The sequence below is a fragment of the Megalobrama amblycephala genome, linkage group LG7 (genome assembly GCF_018812025.1).
Source record: "Megalobrama amblycephala isolate DHTTF-2021 linkage group LG7, ASM1881202v1, whole genome shotgun sequence".
NCBI classification, from domain to species: Eukaryota; Metazoa; Chordata; class Actinopteri; order Cypriniformes; family Xenocyprididae; genus Megalobrama; species Megalobrama amblycephala.
In genome coordinates this window covers 57,013,347-57,032,002 of record NC_063050.1, presented here as the reverse complement: position 1 = coordinate 57,032,002, position 18,656 = coordinate 57,013,347, and the positions used below count along the sequence as shown (strand labels likewise).

Below are 18,656 nucleotides of genomic sequence, written 5' to 3'. Positions count from 1 at the left end.
TCCAGACCTTCAGGGAAATTAATTTCCAGGACTTTTAGTGTTTATTTCTAGAGTGTAACATATAAAGATTACACTCACAAAAAAAAAGGAACACTATGCAAATGTCCCTCTAGTGATTAAAAAATAAAAATGCACGCATTACGCGGAAGAACATTGTTTTGGTAGTGCTTCGGCTCAGTGTGTGCGGATCAATCTCAAGCTGAATACGTTACTGTAGTTTTACCCCATTAATAGACACGCTTTATGAGGTGAGAGGAAAAATAATATTTCAATGATTTTTCATTTGCATTCCCTTGAAAAAAAATGCAAATGTAGTAATACTTTACAATAAGGTTTCATTTGTTAACTACATTACTGTTAACACAAACTAAAATTGAAAATACTTCTAAAGAATTTATTAATCCTAGTTAATGTAAATGTCAACATTTACTAATACATTATTCAAATCAAAAGTTATATCTGTTAATAGTATTTAATGGACCTGAGTGAACATGAACTAACAATGAACAGTTGCATTTTTATTAAGTAACATTAGCAAAGATGAATAAATACTGGAACAAATGTATTGCTCATTGTTAATCCAATAACTAATGAGAGTTAATTAAACATTCTCATTCATGTCCAAAACAGGATTTTACTTCTTAAGATGAGATTTGAATTCCATGACGACGACAAAAATAACATGCTGCATTTCATTTTTTCTTTTATTTATTGAATTTTTGCATTAATGTGGCACTAGTGTTCAATATCCACCTAAACATATTCACATCACATTAAAATTAGTGTTATATACAAGATAAAAACTGACGGCTCTATACTGAGAGAAAAACCTGATTAACGACCGACACAATGGACACGTCAGGAATAAAAATACTACAACCATCAGGATGAAAGTCTGTCGCATGTTTAAATAGAGGCACTTTCACACTTTCACAGGTTAGTCTAATGAGTGGATCAATTAAAACACTCATTTAAAACACAAAGAAATATCATGCGTTCCCCGTCCCTGTTGAATCCAGAACCAGGGCGGATTTCGTGTCTGATGGGAACTCTAGACCAAGGCAGCGCGTCACGCGTCTCCTGTGATGTCACTTCCCGTCTACTGCAGCTGGGATACGGCGGACGGCGTGTCCGGGGCAGAAACAGGAGGGCAGGAGTGAGACTTGATGCTGTTGTCTTTACTGACAGCCTCGTCGAAGTCCAGCTGCTGTCCGTCCACACGGATCTCCAGACAGCCGTGGTAGAACGCTGAGATGGGAGTGATGGACAGTGGGAGATCTGCACACATACAGAGAAAATATCAATGATTTATCGGTACACATTATTGTTGTGTTAAATTCATAATCTTGAATCAGAATATCTTCCTCTTGCAGCATCTCTTCTCTTCTCTGATGATGAGGGCGGGGCAACCTGTCACTCACATGAGATCCACCAATAGCAAACCACAACCATCCAATCAAAATCAAGCCCCGCCCTACATCTGTTCTTGTTTGAGAAGCGTTTCACTCGGATATACGACATTTGACTGGATTTACCAACATCATCTTCACCTGGTGTTCAGAATGGACGTACAGTCTGATGTTAGTGCTTTAAAACCATTATAAGACACCATTATTGATAAATGAATTGATTTAAAGTCAAGATTAAGACGATTAGATGTCAGGAACTGAATCTGCAGAGATGCTGACATTAACTTTACCAGTTAAATGCAGTTCTGAAGCCTGAAGATTGGAGACCAGTGTTATTTCAGTATGACTGAGATACTATTATAGGTTTTATTAATACTCTATATTGATTTTCAGGATTTCATTTTAAAGGGGTCATGACACGAGAAATCAGATTTGCCTTGATCTTGAACATATTAGAGGTCTTTGTACCATTAAAACATCCTGCAAGTTTCAGAGCTTAAAGTGGACCTATAATGCTCCTTTAACAAGATGTAATATCAGTCTCTGGTGTCTCCAGAATGTGTCTGTGAAGTTTCAGCTCAAAATCCCCCACAGAACATTTATTATAGCTTGTCAAATTTGGGTGTGAGCAAAAACACGCCGTTTTTGTGTGTGTCCCTTTAAATGCAAATGAGCTCCGCTTTCCAGAAGAGGGCGGAGCTTTAACAGCTCAACAACAACAAAGCTGGAGAATCTCACGCAGCCAAAATGAGGAAAATGTTCAGCCTTACATTGTTCAAACCGGAGTCGACACTGATGGAGAGACTCAGGAAGAAGTTACAACTTTTAGACGTTTCTGAATGGTTAGTGGATAAATTGATGTAGTTGCTGTGGAGTTGATTCAACTCATCCACTAGCATGTGCCGTCATGGAACCCGCATCAAATGGACGCCCACTATACATCGCTCAGACAGAAATGCTGTCCAAGCAATCGAGCTTTCCAGGGTCAACTTGCAGGGAATCAAACCCATGACCTTGGTGTTGCAAGCACCATGGAAAGCATGGATTTATCAATATATTAGTGAGCATCTATTGGCAAGTCATCTTTATAAACAGAAATCTAGTAAATGAAGTAAAGCTCACTGACCTGGAAGTCCTCCTATGTAAGTGTCGACGTGTCCCTGCATGGCGCGGTCGATTTTAGCTAAAGCCTCTCTCAGGGTCTCCGAGTCGCTGTAGGTCACGCTCGAGGAGTTCGCTGCGATGTGGAGTCCATCAGCTGACGCTCTCATCTCCACCACCATCCGATCCGGATAACACAACATCAGAGACTGCAGCGTCGCCACGCTGACGCCGTCCACGAACACCTGCAGGTCCTGGAACACAAGAGAGCGTGCGTGTAGCGAGTGCTGGAGACTTCAACAGGATGTGATGTCAGAGGAGCAGCTTACCGCGTCGTCGGGTCCCTGTGTTACCACGGCAACGGACAGAGGGACCGTGTTGTTGGAAACCAGGGCGAATAATACACCGGTGCTGCTGGACGGACGTATGTTCATCACGACATCCACCTTCCACTGACCGCTTCTGTCTGCGACGTCAAGAACAGAGTCACAACTTTATTAATTCAATTCTTCATGTGAGCACTTCAATGCATGTTGTCTTCTGTAGAGCTGCTTTTGAATTTGTTTCATAATTGATTAACTTAAAACAGTTGTTGAAATGAACTGAATCAACACTGAACTGAATTGAAGTAGTTTCATAATTGATGAATTTTGCAACATTGAAACCGTTATTGAACAATTTATGAACTGCAACATTGACACAAATTTAAAATGAATTGAATCAACATTGAACTGAATTGAATTTGTTTCATTATTGATGAATTTTGCAATATTGACAAATTTAAAATGAATTGAATCAACATTGAACAGAATTGAATTTGTTTCATAATTGATGAACTGTAACATTGACACTGTTTTTAAAACTGAATTAAATCAACATTGAACAGAATTGAATTTGTTTCATAATTGATGAACTGTAACATTGACACTGTTTTTAAAACTGAATTAAATCAACATTGAACTGAATTGAACTTGTTTCATAATTGATGAATTCTGCAACATTGAAATGGTTCTTGAACTGAATCGACAGTGAACAGAATTGAATTTGTTTCATAATTGATGAACTGCAACATTGACACTGTTTTTAAAACTGAATTAAATCAACATTGAACTGAATTGAATTTGTTTCATAATTGATGAATTTTGCAACATTGAAATGGTTCTTGAACTGAATTGAATCGACAGTGAACAGAATTGAATTTGTTTCATAATTGAATTTTGCAACGTTGACACGAATTTACAATTAATTGAATCAACATTGAACTGAATTCAATTTGTTTCATAATTGATGAATTTTGCAACATTGAAATAGTTCTTGAACTGAATTGAATCACTGAACTGAATTGAATTTGTTTAATAATTGATGAATTTTGTAACAGTGACACAGTTTTTGAACTGAATTGAATCAACACTGAACTGAATTGAATTTGCTTCATAATTGATTAACTTTGCAACATTGAACCAGTTCTTGAACTGATTTGAATCAACATTGAACTGAATTTAATTGGTTTCATAATTTATGAATTTTGCAACACTGAAACCGTTATTGAACAGAACTGAATCAACACTGAACTGAATTCAATTAATTTCATAATTGATGAACTGCAACACTGACACTGTTATTGAACTGAATTGAATAAACATTAAACGGAACTGAATTTGTTTCATAACTGATGAATTTTGCAACATTGAACCAGTTCTTGAACTGATTTGAATCAACATTGAACTGAAATGATTTAGTTTCATAATTTATGAATTTTGCAACATTGAAACTGCAATCGAACTGGATTGAATCAACATTGAACTGAATTGAATTAGTTTCATAATTGATGAGCTTTGCAACACTGAAACTGTTATTGAACTGAATAGAATCAACACTGAACTGAATTTGTTTCATTATTTTTCTGTTCATTACCGTGAAGCTGCTTCGAGTCAATCTGTATTGTATAAATTGCTGTAGAAATAAAGCTGACTTGACTGAAGCAAAGCGCTCTTATTAAATATGATCCAAGTTCAAACTGAGTTTTCTGTGGAAACGGACGTGCTTCAGATGCATTAGACCTTATTTAGCTCCGCATGTTCCGGTAACAGATCAGATTGAGTGTGAACTCACTGTAGTTGATGTTGAAGAGCGCCAGACCTCCACCGCTGAAGAACGAGCCCTTCTCCACATACACGTAACAGTGCTTGCTGTCCTTCTCCTGAATCACCTCCTTCACTCCAGACGCGCCCTGATTCATCAGATTCCAGCCGCGGATGCAGCCGTCCAGCCTCGGGTTGATCTGATCCACATCCACACAAACAACAATAAACAAAACACTATCACACGCACAACGGCCACATCAACACCATAAGAACTACCAAGTCACATTTCACCACAGAAATCATGATAAACAAACAAGAAATTATATTCTCTTTGCCACTTTAAGATGAATCGCTTGTTGTGTTACTCATTTGTAAGTCGCTGCTAAATCAACAAATGTCAATATAAAATATATTGGGTAACACTTTACTTAAAGCCCTCATATTTAATGCATTATAAAAGTATTTTAAATGGATTAATTACACACCTTATAATGCATTATATGATCTCATGAATAATTGTAACCACAGTTATAATACATCATAATTCTTCATTGAACACACTTTTAGAATGTATAATACTTAAAAACACAGAACAAACAACCAATTTCAGATGTAACAAGGAATGTGAAAATATTATAAAAGCGTTTTAACTTTGGTTACCATTTTTTATAATAAAGATAAAAATATAATGCATTATGATGTACATTATGAATACCTTTACTAATGCATTAAACAAAGGCTTTAAGTAAAGTGTTACAAATTTTTTGTATTATTTTCATGCCAATTAATCACATTTCACTAAATCTTGAGCAAACCCTTATTAATGCAATGCAAAAGATTATTTAAAATTATAAATTCCATTAGTAAAGCGCAATTATAATTTATTATTATAAGTTAGATGAAAAAAAAAATCCTTTTGATTTTTGAAGTTTGTGAATGGAATGCATTAATGTGTAATTACACAACTCTGACTGTAGGGGTGTCAGTGAACACTTGCCGGTTTGATGAGGCTCTCGTTGCGATTGGGCAGACCGGCGATGTAAACCTTCGTCTCCAGTTTGTCGTTGACAGGTGTGAAGAGACGCTCAGGGCTGTTGATGCTCATGACGGCCTCTTTACTGATCTTCACACTGACGCTTCCCATCAGCTCCTCCACCGAGATCTACAGAACCACACAGAACAAACATCATCTGACGATGTACATACACTGCTGTTATAACATTTTTATTAGGGGTGTGACAAAACATGACAATATAGCGTCTCAGCAGCTCGGCTAACAAACGCCATCTCTGCATATGCTGTGAGTTTGGGTTGCTTATATCGTTCGTCTGGGAACACAACAATCATTTATAAACCTACACCAACACATGAGAATATATCAGCGTGTTTCTAAATATGTGAACTGTTGCAATTTCAAAATAAAAGTTTAACCCCTCGCTCTGAGTTTGCATGTTTTGATGTACACATGTTCTTGTTCAGAAATGACAGTGGAGCATTTCTATCATTAAGAAGTGGCCAAATATTAAAGAATAACGGGACATTTGAATTACATGTTGCCAATATTAAACAAGGATTTGATCTGCTGTAAAGTGTAACAACAATCATCCGGCTGTTGGCGCCCTCTGCAGGCATTTGTTAAAATACATAATGTACATAAGCTGATTAAGTTTATAGTATATTACATTATGTATTTTAACAGTTGTTCAATAACACCATATGATTACTTGCTTTTGATACTTTATTTGAACCAATTATTATTGCCTAATTGTTATTATATATGTATTTTAAGTCATTTTAAAGGTCATTGTTTGACTTAAGTCTATTTTAATTACCACAAAAAAATCCGATTAATCGTGAAAATAATCAACCGATCACTCGATTACCAAAATAATTGTTAGTCACAGCCCATGATTAGTTAAAACACTTCAAAATGTGTCTGTTTGTATCTGATTAATCAAAATAATCGACCAATTTCTCGATTACCAAAATAATCGTTAGTCGCAGCTCTAGATTAGTTAAAACTTTTCAAAATGCACCTATTTGTATCCAATTAATCATCAAAATAATCAACCTATGACTCGAATAACAAAATAATCGTCCGATTACTCAAATACCAAAATAATCGTTAGTCGCAGCTCTAGATTAGTTAAAACATTTCAAAATGCACCTATTTGTACCCGATTAATTAACAAAATAATCGACTGATTACTCGAATACCAAAATAATCGACTGATTACTCGAATACCAAAATAATCATTAGTCGCAGTACCAGATTAGTTAAAACTTTTCAAAATTCACCTATTTGTACCCGATTAATCAACAAAATAATCGACCGATTACTCGAATACCAAAATAATCATTAGTCGCAGTACTAGATTAGTTAAAACTTTTCAAAATGCACCTATTTGTACCCGATTAATCAACAAAATAATCGACCGATTACTCGAATACCAAAATAATTGTTAGTCGCAGCTCTAGATTAGTTAAAACATTTCAAAATGCACCTATTTGTACCCGATTAATCGACAAAATAATCGACCGATTACTCGAATACCAAAATAATTGTTAGTCGCAGCTCTAGATTAGTTAAAACATTTCAAAATGCACCTATTTGTACCCGATTAATCAACAAAATAATCGACCGATTACTCGAATACCAAAATAATCGACCGATTACTCGTATACCAAAATAATTGTTAGTCGCAGCTCTAGATTAGTTAAAACATTTCAAAATGCACCTATTTGTACCCGATTAATCAACAAAATAATCAACCGATTACTCGAATACCAAAATAATCGACCGATTACTCGAATACCAAAATAATTGTTAGTCGCAGCTCTAGATTAGTTAAAAATTTCAAAATGCACCTATTTGTACCCGATTAATCAACAAAACAATCGACCGATTACTCGAATACCAAAATAATCGACTGATTACTCGAATACCAAAATAATCGACCGATTACTCGAATACCAAAATAATCGACCGATTACTCGAATACCAAAATAATTGTTAGTCGCAGCTCTAGATTAGTTAAAAATTTCAAAATGCACTTATTTGTACCCGATTAATCAACAAAACAATCGACCGATTACTCGAATACCAAAATAATCGACCGATTACTCGAATACCAAAATAATCGACCGATTACTCGAATACCAAAATAATCGACCGATTACTCAAATACCAAAATAATTGTTAGTCGCAGCTCTAGATTAGTTAAAAATTTCAAAATGCACCTATTTGTATCCGATTAATCAACAAAATAATCAGCCGATAATAATCGTTAATCGAAAATGAGTGTTTCCTGAAGGAAATATGAATGTTTGTGCAGAATAATGTGAAAGTTCAGACAGTAAATCAGATAGCAGAACAATGAAGACGTCCTGTATATGATCTATAATCAGCGAGTCATGAACGCACCACGTGCCACTGTCCGTCATTGATGGCTTTTCCTCCGCTGGTCATTTTGACGGAGTGTTCGTTCTTGAACTGGACCTCGATGCGGCCGCTCCGTAAACCCAGCATGAACCACGAGTCCGGCGAAGACTCTGCGTACAGAATCACTCCCTCCGGATCAAACGTTCGGAAATCAAATTCAGCTGCAAACCTGTGTGAAAAATGTTTTCCAGTAGTTAGTGATAACATCACTGAAACACAGTTTCTCATCTTTAAATTTGAGACATTTTTCTCTGAATAAATCACAGAAAATGATGCTCAGGAGGTCAAACTAAACATTCCATGTGATCAGGAAAAGTTAACCCTGCTCAGATCGGCTCATGATCCCGGTGGCAGTCGTACCTGGTGTCGGCCTGCAGACGGAAGCGCAGGTAAATGACGGGTAATCCGGAGAACTGCTCTCCCAGATACAGCATCTCCTCGTGCTTGTAGTCGTACAGATCCAGACACTGCGGGATCTTCTCACAGACGTGCCCGTCCTCCGCCAGCTTCACACCCTTCCGTCCGTCGCAGTGACACGAGAAGCTGCCGATGGTGTTCACACACTCGCCGTCGCACACGTCCTGCTCACACTCGTCCAGATCTAATGAAACATAATAAAACATCCGAGTTTCTCCTAAAGCAAAGCTTGAGTCACATGATACGTAGATCCACGGGTAACAGGGAACAAATGTTCTTTCAGGAACGTTAATAGAACGTTCACATGAGTTTCGAGGATGATGATGGTGTGATAGTGATGAAGGTGTGTGTTATTGTCTCACCGACACACTCGCGTGAGGTTCTGTTGTACTGGTATCCCAGCGGGCAGCGGCACTCAAATGACCCCAGAGCGTTGACACATTTAGACGGTTCCACACACACACTGGGAAACAGGATACACTCATTGATATCTGCAACGACACACACACACACACACACACACACACACACACCATCAGATCCATAAACACACTGCAGTATTACAGACACGAGCCTCAGTTTTACTTCAGTATCACTGATACGCTATTAAAGTTTTTATTTTCAGTGAGATTTTATTTGTATTTTAACTGTTTACATTCATTTTTAGTTAAAGTTTCAATAATTTTGTTTTTGTGATTTTTTATTTTAATTTTCGCTGATTTTTACTTTTTACTATTATTGTGTTTTGTGATTTTTACTAGTTTTTAAAAAAAAAAAATGTTTATATTTTATTTTTATATTTTATGTTTTAACTTTAATTTTTAGTTTAAGTTTTAATATTTGTTTTTTTGTGATTTTTATTTCTTTTTTTAAAAATTATATTTTTTTTATATTTTGTTTTAACTTTAATTTTTAGTTAGTTTTACTAATTTTATTTTTGTGATTTTTATTAGTTCTTTTATTAGAGATTTTATTTGTATTTTAACTGTTTTCACTTTAATTTTTAGTTAAAGTTTTAGTAATTTTGTTATTTTTGTGATTTTTATTATTTTTAAAAAAAATTGTCTATTTTTATTTTTATATTTTATGTTTTTACTTTAACTTTTACTTATTTTGTTGGTTTTTGTGATTTTTATTAGTTTTTATGTCTATATATTTTATTTTTATATTTTTGCTAATGTTTAGCTATTTTTATTACTTTTATTGTGTTTTGTGATTTGTATAATTTTTTAAAAATATGTTCATATTTTATTTTTATATTTTATGTTTTAACTTAAATTTTTAGCTAAAGTTTTAATATTTGTTGTTTTTGTGATTTTTATTTTTATTTTTTAAAAATTATATATTTTTATATTTTATGTTTTAGCTTTAATTTTTAGTTAGTTTTACTAATTTTGTGTTTTTGTGATTTTTATTAGTTCTTTTATTAGAGATTTTATTTGTATTTTAACTGTTTTCACTTTAATTTTTAGTTAAAAGTTTTAGTAATTTTGTTATTTTTGTGATTTTTATTATTTTTTAAAAAAAAATTGTCTATTTTTATTTTTATATTTTAACTATAATTTTTAGTTAAAGTTTCAATATTTGTTATTTTTGTGATTTTTTTTATTTTATATTGTATGTTTTGTATTTTAACTTTTTTCACTTTTTTATATTTGTGTTTTCACTTTACTTTTTTTAAGTTTTAGTATTTGTTGTTTTTGTTATTTTTATTATATTTTTAAAATGTCTATATTTTCATATTCTCTGTTTCACTTTAATCTTTAAAGTTTTAGTAAATTTTTTTATTTTTTTTTAATTATATCTATATAGTATTTATTAATTTAGTTTTTGTTATTTTAGTATTTCAACTTTAAATCAAAATGCTTGGCAACTAGCCGAAATAAGTTTTAATTTTTCATTTGAGTTAATGTTTATTTTAAGTAACAAATGTTTCTGGCTTCAGTTTTAAGTTAACAATAATAACTCAGATGTATCAGTCAAACGCATCTGAACACATCGACATCATCACATTTGGACTGAATCATCTGATCCAAACGCTTGAAATGAGTTCACGAGTCGCTCATCACACACGTTTCTCCTTCACTAGTGTTTCAAACCTCAAACATTAGAGAGTTTTCATCATTCCCAGACTTAAACTGTTGTGATTTCAGAGTTTATTATTCTAACAAAACCAGTAGATGTGTGTGCAGCTACACAAACAACACGATCACACACGCTCGGCATTGTGGGTCCTGTAGATAAACTCGCAGACTCATTGTTTCTGCTGAAGGGAAACGGCGTCTGATGATTTACGACTTTAAAAACACTGTTACGTAATGAACATTTAAGACTCTTTCAGTGGATCGTGCCACATTCAGCGCGCCGATGCGGTTTCCTCGCGAACGGACCTCACAGCTGGAGGGGAATCATGTTTCTCCTTTACAGGAAAATCCCAGAATTCCTGGAACAGCTCAAACTCATCTGGCAGACGTGAAGCAAACAGTCCAGCACACTTCACTCCTGCAGAACTCAGAGCATGGCTGACCTGTGACCTGTGACCTCTGACCTGTGCAGTGATGCTCACCGATGCAGTGGATGTTGTCGTGTGTGTAGAAGCCCTTCTCACAGCTGCACACGAAGCTCCCGGGGAGGTTGTAACACATTTGGTTGCAGCCCGCAGGGAATTCTGGGTCTTCACACTCATTAATATCTGTGAGAAAATGAGTCGGTAAATGCGAGAAAACAAACTGATAATGATGGGTCAGATAACTCAAACACTCTCTCACCCTGGTCACAGCGCTGACCCCTCCAGCCCGGTTTACACACACAGGTGTACGACCCCTGACCGTCCACGCAGCGCTCGTAACCCTCCGGATGACACGGCAGCGGCAGACACTGGTTACTGATCTCTGAAACACAGCAGCAGCTCAAACTCAAACTCAAGCTCAGCACAGCCAGATCTCTCCATCAGCAGCGTGCACTAGCGAGGGATCACCTTGAACGCAGGTGCGCAGGTTCTGTGGGATTCCTGGATTCTGGGAGTTTGGATTATTGATCCCGACGCGATGAGAGCCCAGACACACTAAAGCACAACAACATGACTGTCATTTACACAGAAAACATGATAAAAGTGCTTCATTTAGACACAAACAGGGGTGCGTTTCCTGAAAGGGTTAGGGCTCGTTCACACAGAACGCGTCTAAAAACGCTCAGGAATGGTTTTTAAAAAAGTCCAGCGCAGAACAGGAGGGTCTCGAGATGCAATAACTAACAAATAAAACAGTTGCCATGCCAACATGCTACTGTAAACAAAAGCTCACAACGATTGCCCCGCCTCCGAGTTCTTCTGATTGGTCCACTGTTTTGGAACTGACATTGATGAGCGACGCTGCGTCCAAATGCTAACATTCTTTTAATTTTACACAGTGTTTCTAGCGCGTTTACATAGAAAAACAATGGAAAAGTAGCGCATTGGAATCGAAAAACGCGTTCTGTGTGAACGGACCCTTAGTCAACTACAGTCGCAAGTTTCGTGGTTGCCAACATAGTTCAATTTGTAAATATTGTCGCAAATATCTAATTAATTACATGATGTTCCGATTAATTAATCTAATAAATCGCAATTTAACGGCACACCAAATATGACTGAGAAATTATCCCCAAGAGATAATTTAAAGTCATTATTGTGTCAAATAGACATCACAAAAAGTAGCTTTAGAAAGAAATATTTGATTCAACATTGAATTTATTACACAAGAACTTTTAAGTTTTTCAGAAGCTGCATCTGAATCGGTATTTATTTAGATATATTTACAGATCAAAAAAGGTTTGGTTACCAACTTTCTTCAAAATATCTTGTTTTGTTTTATGAAAGTCATACAGTTTTGTAAATGTAAATAAACAGAATTTTTATTTATTGGGCAAACTATTCCCAAAATATGAAATTTTAGGGGCCTATTTTAATGATCTGGTCTGAAGGACATGGCACAGGTGCACTTAGGGCGTGTCCGAATCCACTTTTGCTAGTTTAACGACAGAAAAAATTATCGGCACGCCCGGCACATGGTCTAAAAGGGTTGTTTCTAGTCTCTTAATGAGTAATGGCCGTGTTTTGGGTGTAACGTGCAATAAATCAATCAGAGTCTCATCTCTCATTCCCTTTAAAATCCAGTTGTGCTCGCGCCATGACGGATTCGCTATTTACATGCCGCAAGCGGAAAAACGGAACGAGGAATTCTTTAATTTTTAATATTTGTCATGTTTGTGTGATGCTGCGCGTCTCTGTGTGTGTAACAAGCAGAGTGTACACGTGTTGTGCACCTGCCTATAGGCGCATTAATAACGCGTCCTTTAAATAACAAAAAATAAATAAAAAATACCTGCGTTCAGGTGCATTGTTGGCGTATTGCTATTTTGAGGCAACTAAAAACGACTGCGCCATTGACCAACTGAAACCTGCTCTAAAGTCAATGACGCAGTCGTTTTCAGTTCCTCAAAATAGCAACACGCCAACAATGCACCTGAACACACCTCGTTTCAGACCAGCACACCCATGGGCGAACAGATGGGTGTGAGCGAATGTGCTATTTAAACAACGTGGCGCTGAACATGAAAATGATAATGGCGTCAGGCAGAAACTAGCAAAAAACACTTGCGTTGCGCCGCATTGCACCAGGTGTATGATAGCACCCATAATGTTTTAGAATAAAATGATACTCTAAACAAGAAACTAAAACTGCCAGTAGGTGGCGGTAAATGTCTAAATGAGTAAGTCATTGAGTTATTCATTCATTCGATTTCTTCAAACGGCTGATTCATTCAGGAATGAAGTAAATAGGCTTGTTCGAAACGCATCACTGTATGACCGATTGACGTTTGACATCAAAGTACAGAGAGATTCAAAAGCATAAGGAGTCGTTTGCTCTCTTTGATGTCATGCGCCGATCGGTCTACGCAGCGCTGATGCATCTCGAACAAGCCTATCAGCTTTCTTTATGAATAGATCATTGAATCATTTGTTCACCCAATTGATTCGCTTAAAAACACGGATTTGTTCAGAAACGAAACACCGCTGTGTGTGACATAAGTTATCACTCTTCCATCTGCATGTGATGTCATTAACGACAGTATTGTTGAACCAATGTGGCGCGACCATGTTACTACGGTAACAGATCAGCGAGTTACATCATCATCGTACGGGAAACGCACCCCAGATCAGCCATTCTGTCATCATTTGTTTTCTTTTAAGGCGAGACTCTACAGGCAAAACCAGTTTTCAGCTCTCTTTTGCTTCCATAACATTCAGACTCGTGAGAAAACATCCAAAACACACATTTAAGTGTTTATTTGATCTCAATCCATCTCTTTAAAGGCGGTGAGTTTGAGTCAGAAATCACTTCAGTTTTACACACACCAAACTTTACACATCTATATTTCTTCATATATCATGAACATTTTACTCCTAAAAACATGGTGAAAATCAGTTTGTTGACAGTATTTTCTGATTTATATCCAGAAGCCCCTCTTTAACTCTAATGTGTCACCAAAATCAAACTAGAGTTTTGAATCTGGCTTTATCCAATGTTCAATGGAAATGTATGCAAATTAGTGCATATTTAATAAGATAATGCCTCATTTGCATATTTAAACATTAAATTTAACGTATGCTTTGAAAGTATGACGAGATCTGTTGGTTTCACCCTGTTCACCTGCAGTGTCATTTCTTTATATCATGTTTATAGTGATTGTCATGTTTGGGTCAGTGTTCAACGGAGCGACTCTGAGTCCAAGCGGCTTTTGCAATCAGATTAAAGTGTGACGGCCACTGGAACGTGAACTCGAGCGTGTTCCCCCACACGCAACCGCGGTGGGCGGAGCCTGATGACATCACAGATCACTTATTATACACGCTGTGGATTACAGTAAGTGTTTATCTGCACAAAAAACAAAAATGAGGGCAACTTACCAACATACTTGGGATAGAAATATTCCTGGAAGATTAAAAGAACATGAGATTATTCACAGCAAAAACATCCAGTGATTCATTCCCTCCACAAACACAAGCTGGACGGGTCAATGTCAAAGTCAACAGCGTGACGGATCACAACACAAACATCACAGTATTGATCGGACGAGCAGAACTCACCGTTTCTAGATTGTTCTCGAAGATCTCCCGCGCCTCCTCTTTATTGCACAGCTCCTCGATGCACTCGCGCTCCAGGTTTCCCTTCTTGCTCTCCTCGAACAGAGTGTTGGCGCGTCTGTGTCGCTGCAGGAACTGAGAGGCTTGATTCTGTGAAAGAACTGGACGCAGAGCACATGAAAATATCGATTGTTTGGTCAATCACCACGGCTTTGAATGACCAATGGTGATGCAAGTGAGAGTGCACAATATTTACTCAAAAATACTGAAAACAGAACATGATTCCTTTACAAAACAGTCCCTAGACTCTCAAACACGAGCTATAGCTTCTGACGGACAAACATGTGCTCCACTATCAGCCAATATTTCTGATTGATCAGGCTGGCCTACATACATCAGTCCTTCACTACATTGGAGTGTCATGTAAATACCACGGTACATTACTATTGCAATCATGGTTTACGTCGATGTACACGAGAATTCAAACATTAGATAAAAACATAGACCGCACTGCACACCAGACAGATGACAGAAATGAGTCCGCTTCATGAATGTCAGCTTTAACCCCATTAAATCCCTTCATTGTGTTACAGAGGGATTTGTTCCCCACGTGCTGCTGCTGGAGTCTCTCTAGAGAGAATGACGTTTCTGGAATAAACATCATAACAGAACAAACATCTTCAACACTGACACAAGACTAGTTTAAACAAGACCAGTGATTTTAACACTCTATAATCCATGACAGATTCATTCTGCCGTCACCAGAGAACGCACATCTTCAGTCACTTTACACTGTCACTTCTGTAAAGAGTTCTAAACCAGGTCTAAATCATGCTGGTTACATTGTTACTTTTTTACATGTTGTTACACGGTTACTTTTGTAAACACTGATACATTGTTACTTCAGAAATACTGTTAATTTTGTCAACATTGTTAGTTACTTTTGTAAACATGGCTACATGTTATAAAAACTGTTAATTTTGGCGAAACTGTTAGTTACTTTTGTAAACTGATACATTGTTAATTTGTAAATACTGTTAATTTTGTCAACATTGTAAGATCATTTTGTAAACAGTTACATTGTTACTTCATACTGTTAATTTTATCAACATAGTTACTTTTGTAAACACTGCTACATTGTTACTTATTTACTTTGCAAAAAAAAATACTGTTCATTTTGACACTTTCGTAAACACTGCTACATTGTTAATTTGTAAATATTGTTAATTTTGTCTTCATAGTTACTTTTGTAAACACGGCTACATGTTATAAAAACTGTTAATTTTGGCAAAACTGTTACAGTTACTTTTGTAAACTGATATATTGTTAATCCGTAAATACTGTTAATTTTGTCAACATTGTTATTTACTTTTGTAAACACTGCTACATTGTTATGCTGTAAATATTGTAAATTTTGTCGACATTTTAAGATAATTTTGTAAACACTGCTACACTGTTACTTCAGAAATACTGTTAATTTTGTCAACATTGTTAGTTACTTTTGTAAACACGACTACATGTTATAAAAACTGTTAATTTTGGCAAAACTGTTACAGTTACTTTTGTAAACTGATACATTGTTAATTTGTAAATACTGTTAATTTTGTCAACATTGTTACTTATTTACTTTGTAAATACTGTTCATTTTGACACTTTCGTAAACACTGCTAAATTGTTAATTTGTAAATATTGTTAATTTTGTCTTCATAGTTACTTTTGTAAACACGGCTACATGTTATAAAAACTTAATTTTGGCAAAACTGTTACAGTTACTTTTGTAAACTGATACATTGTTAATTCGTAAATACTGTTAATTTTGTCAACATTGTTATTTACTATTGTAAACACTGCTACATTGTTATGCTGTAAATACTGTTAATTTTATCAACATTGTAAGATAATTTTGTAAACACTGCTACATTGTTACTTCAGAAATACTCTTAATTATGTCAACATTGTTAGTTACTTTTATAAAAACGACTACATGTTATAAAAACTGTTAATTTTGGCAAAACTGTTTCAGTTACTTTTGTAAACTGATACATTGTTAATTTGTAAATACTATTAATTTTGTCAACATTGTAAGATCATTTTGTAAACAGTTACATTGTTACTTCATACTGTTAATTTTGTCAACATTGTTACTTATTTACTTTGTAAATACTGTTCATTTTGACACCTTCGTAAACACTGCTACATTGTTAATTTGTAAATATTGTTAATTTTGTCTTCATAGTTACTTTTGTAAACATGGCTACATGTTATAAAAACTGTTAATTTTGGCAAAACTGTTACAGTTACTTTTGTAAACACTGCTACATTGTTATGCTGTAAATACTGTTAATTTTATCAACATTGTAAGATAATTTTGTAAACACTGCTACATTGTTACTTCAGAAATACTCTTAATTATGTCAACATTGTTAGTTACTTTTATAAACACGACTACATGTTATAAAACTGTTAATTTTGGCAAAACTGTTACAGTTACTTTTGTAAACTGATACATTGTTAATTTGTAAATACTGCTAATTTTGTCAACATTGTAAGATCATTTTGTAAACAGTTACATTGTTACTTCATACTGTTAATTTTGTCAACATTGTTACTTATTTACTTTGTAAATACTGTTCATTTTGACACTTTTGTAAACACTGCTACATTGTTACTTCATAAATACTGTTATAATTTTATCAACATTGTACGATAATTTTGTAAGCAATGCTACATTGTTACTTTGTACAGTATGTATTGGCAACACTGTTGCAGTAACTTTTGTACACACTGCTACATTGTAACACTGTATGACTTCATTTCATTACAACTTATAAGACGGTCATCAAATTAATGTAATGTGCTACCAAAAATTACTATGGTAACCATGGTATAGTTTCCTCCCAAGTACCACAGTTACTAGTTATTGTTTCTGATATAAAACCACAGTATATGAGATCTGATTTAAAGACTCGGAATTTTTAGTCATTTTGGATTTATTTTTTTATGACAGCGACTAATACCACGTTACCACAGGTTTACGGTAGTAACATTAACTAAAGTAACTGTTATATTATGGTGTAAACTGTGGTAATGTGAAGGTAAACACTGTTCAACAAGCGGCTCGTCAAAGTAACGGTTGCTGATACGGCGCTTTTAATCACATCGCGTCTGGTAAAAGAGGTGTTTTTCTCTCTCTGAGACGTTATTCATTAGTTTGACCATTAGTTTTACTCACATCGGTGTGACTCGCAGAGTTCAGCGCGCAGCAGCAGCAGCAGCACGAGGCCGAGCAGAGAGCCGCGCCGCGCCGCCTTCAGTCTCCTCATCCTCGCACGGTTTGATCCAGTCAGTCACTCTCCAAACGCCTTCCGGTTCGGATCCGAACTCAAACACTCGATTCTTCCCGTTCACTTTCCTCTAGTTCGGCCAGAAGCGCAGCGCGAGCGAGCTCATGTCTGACCAGTATGGGTTAACCATGGGTCAACTAGCAGCCCTCAGCTGGTGAATGCGCTCCAGCAGGGAATTATGTAACAGGAATTAAAGCTGATTTTGCTCTTGATAAATAATGAATTTAACCTCTTAATTTCTCCAGTTGAAACAGTTTGTGTTTTTATTCACTGGACAAATGGAAAAAGAAGTTTCAGAAAAGATCTCAACAATTGATTTCCAAGGATACCAGATCTCAATATCATCTAAAACATTTCCCATTAAATGACACGAGCTGAACTCATTTTATTTCTCCAAAGATGTTTTAGGAGAAACATCTGAGCTCATGAGGAGCTTAAGCTTTTCATTTATGTTTAGTGTCTTTGAGAAGCTAACAGTTTTTGAGAATAAAGACTCAGACACGGATCTCTTTGCTATTGCCTTCATTTGGACAAAAGAAAGGTGCATCTCATTCACTCAGTTGGTCTGTACACACACCCTTCTGGAGCTCCTTCATCAGTTACTGAACACATCAAGAACAGGAGAATTACTCACAAGTGACATTATTGCATACTTCATACTGTGCGTTTGGATTATTTTGAGTTTTTTTTTCTTCACAAAAGCATTATTCTGTGATATAAAAATAAATAGCAATT

General features: G+C 35.7%; 1 protein-coding gene across 1 annotated transcript; it reads right to left on the bottom strand.

The window, feature by feature from the left end:
* Positions 1-690: 690 nt before the first annotated feature.
* On the bottom strand, positions 691-18,078 carry pros1 (protein S). Its single transcript, XM_048198228.1, has 14 exons — positions 17,810-18,078; positions 14,581-14,738; positions 14,401-14,425; positions 11,431-11,517; positions 11,222-11,344; positions 11,020-11,145; positions 8,816-8,944; positions 8,397-8,637; positions 8,019-8,205; positions 5,592-5,756; positions 4,623-4,791; positions 2,840-2,976; positions 2,536-2,764; positions 691-1,278 (listed from the first exon to the last, which is right to left on the bottom strand). Exons 1-14 carry the CDS (start codon positions 17,898-17,900, stop codon positions 1,100-1,102), a joined length of 2,046 nt encoding a protein of 681 aa, XP_048054185.1. The 5' UTR covers positions 17,901-18,078; the 3' UTR covers positions 691-1,099.
* Between the last annotated feature and the right edge of the window lie 578 nt (positions 18,079-18,656).

Coding starts and splice junctions, on each gene's coding strand:
- pros1 (XM_048198228.1), bottom strand. CDS start 17,900: ATGAGGAGACTGAAGGCGGCGCGGCGCGGCTCTCTGCTCGGCCTCGTG. Junction 11,518..14,400: donor TTTCTATCCCAAGTATGTTG/GTAAGTTGCCCT, acceptor GTTGTGCTTTAG/TGTGTCTGGGCTCTCATCGC. Junction 8,638..8,815: donor AACCTCACGCGAGTGTGTCG/GTGAGACAATAA, acceptor ATGTTTCATTAG/ATCTGGACGAGTGTGAGCAG.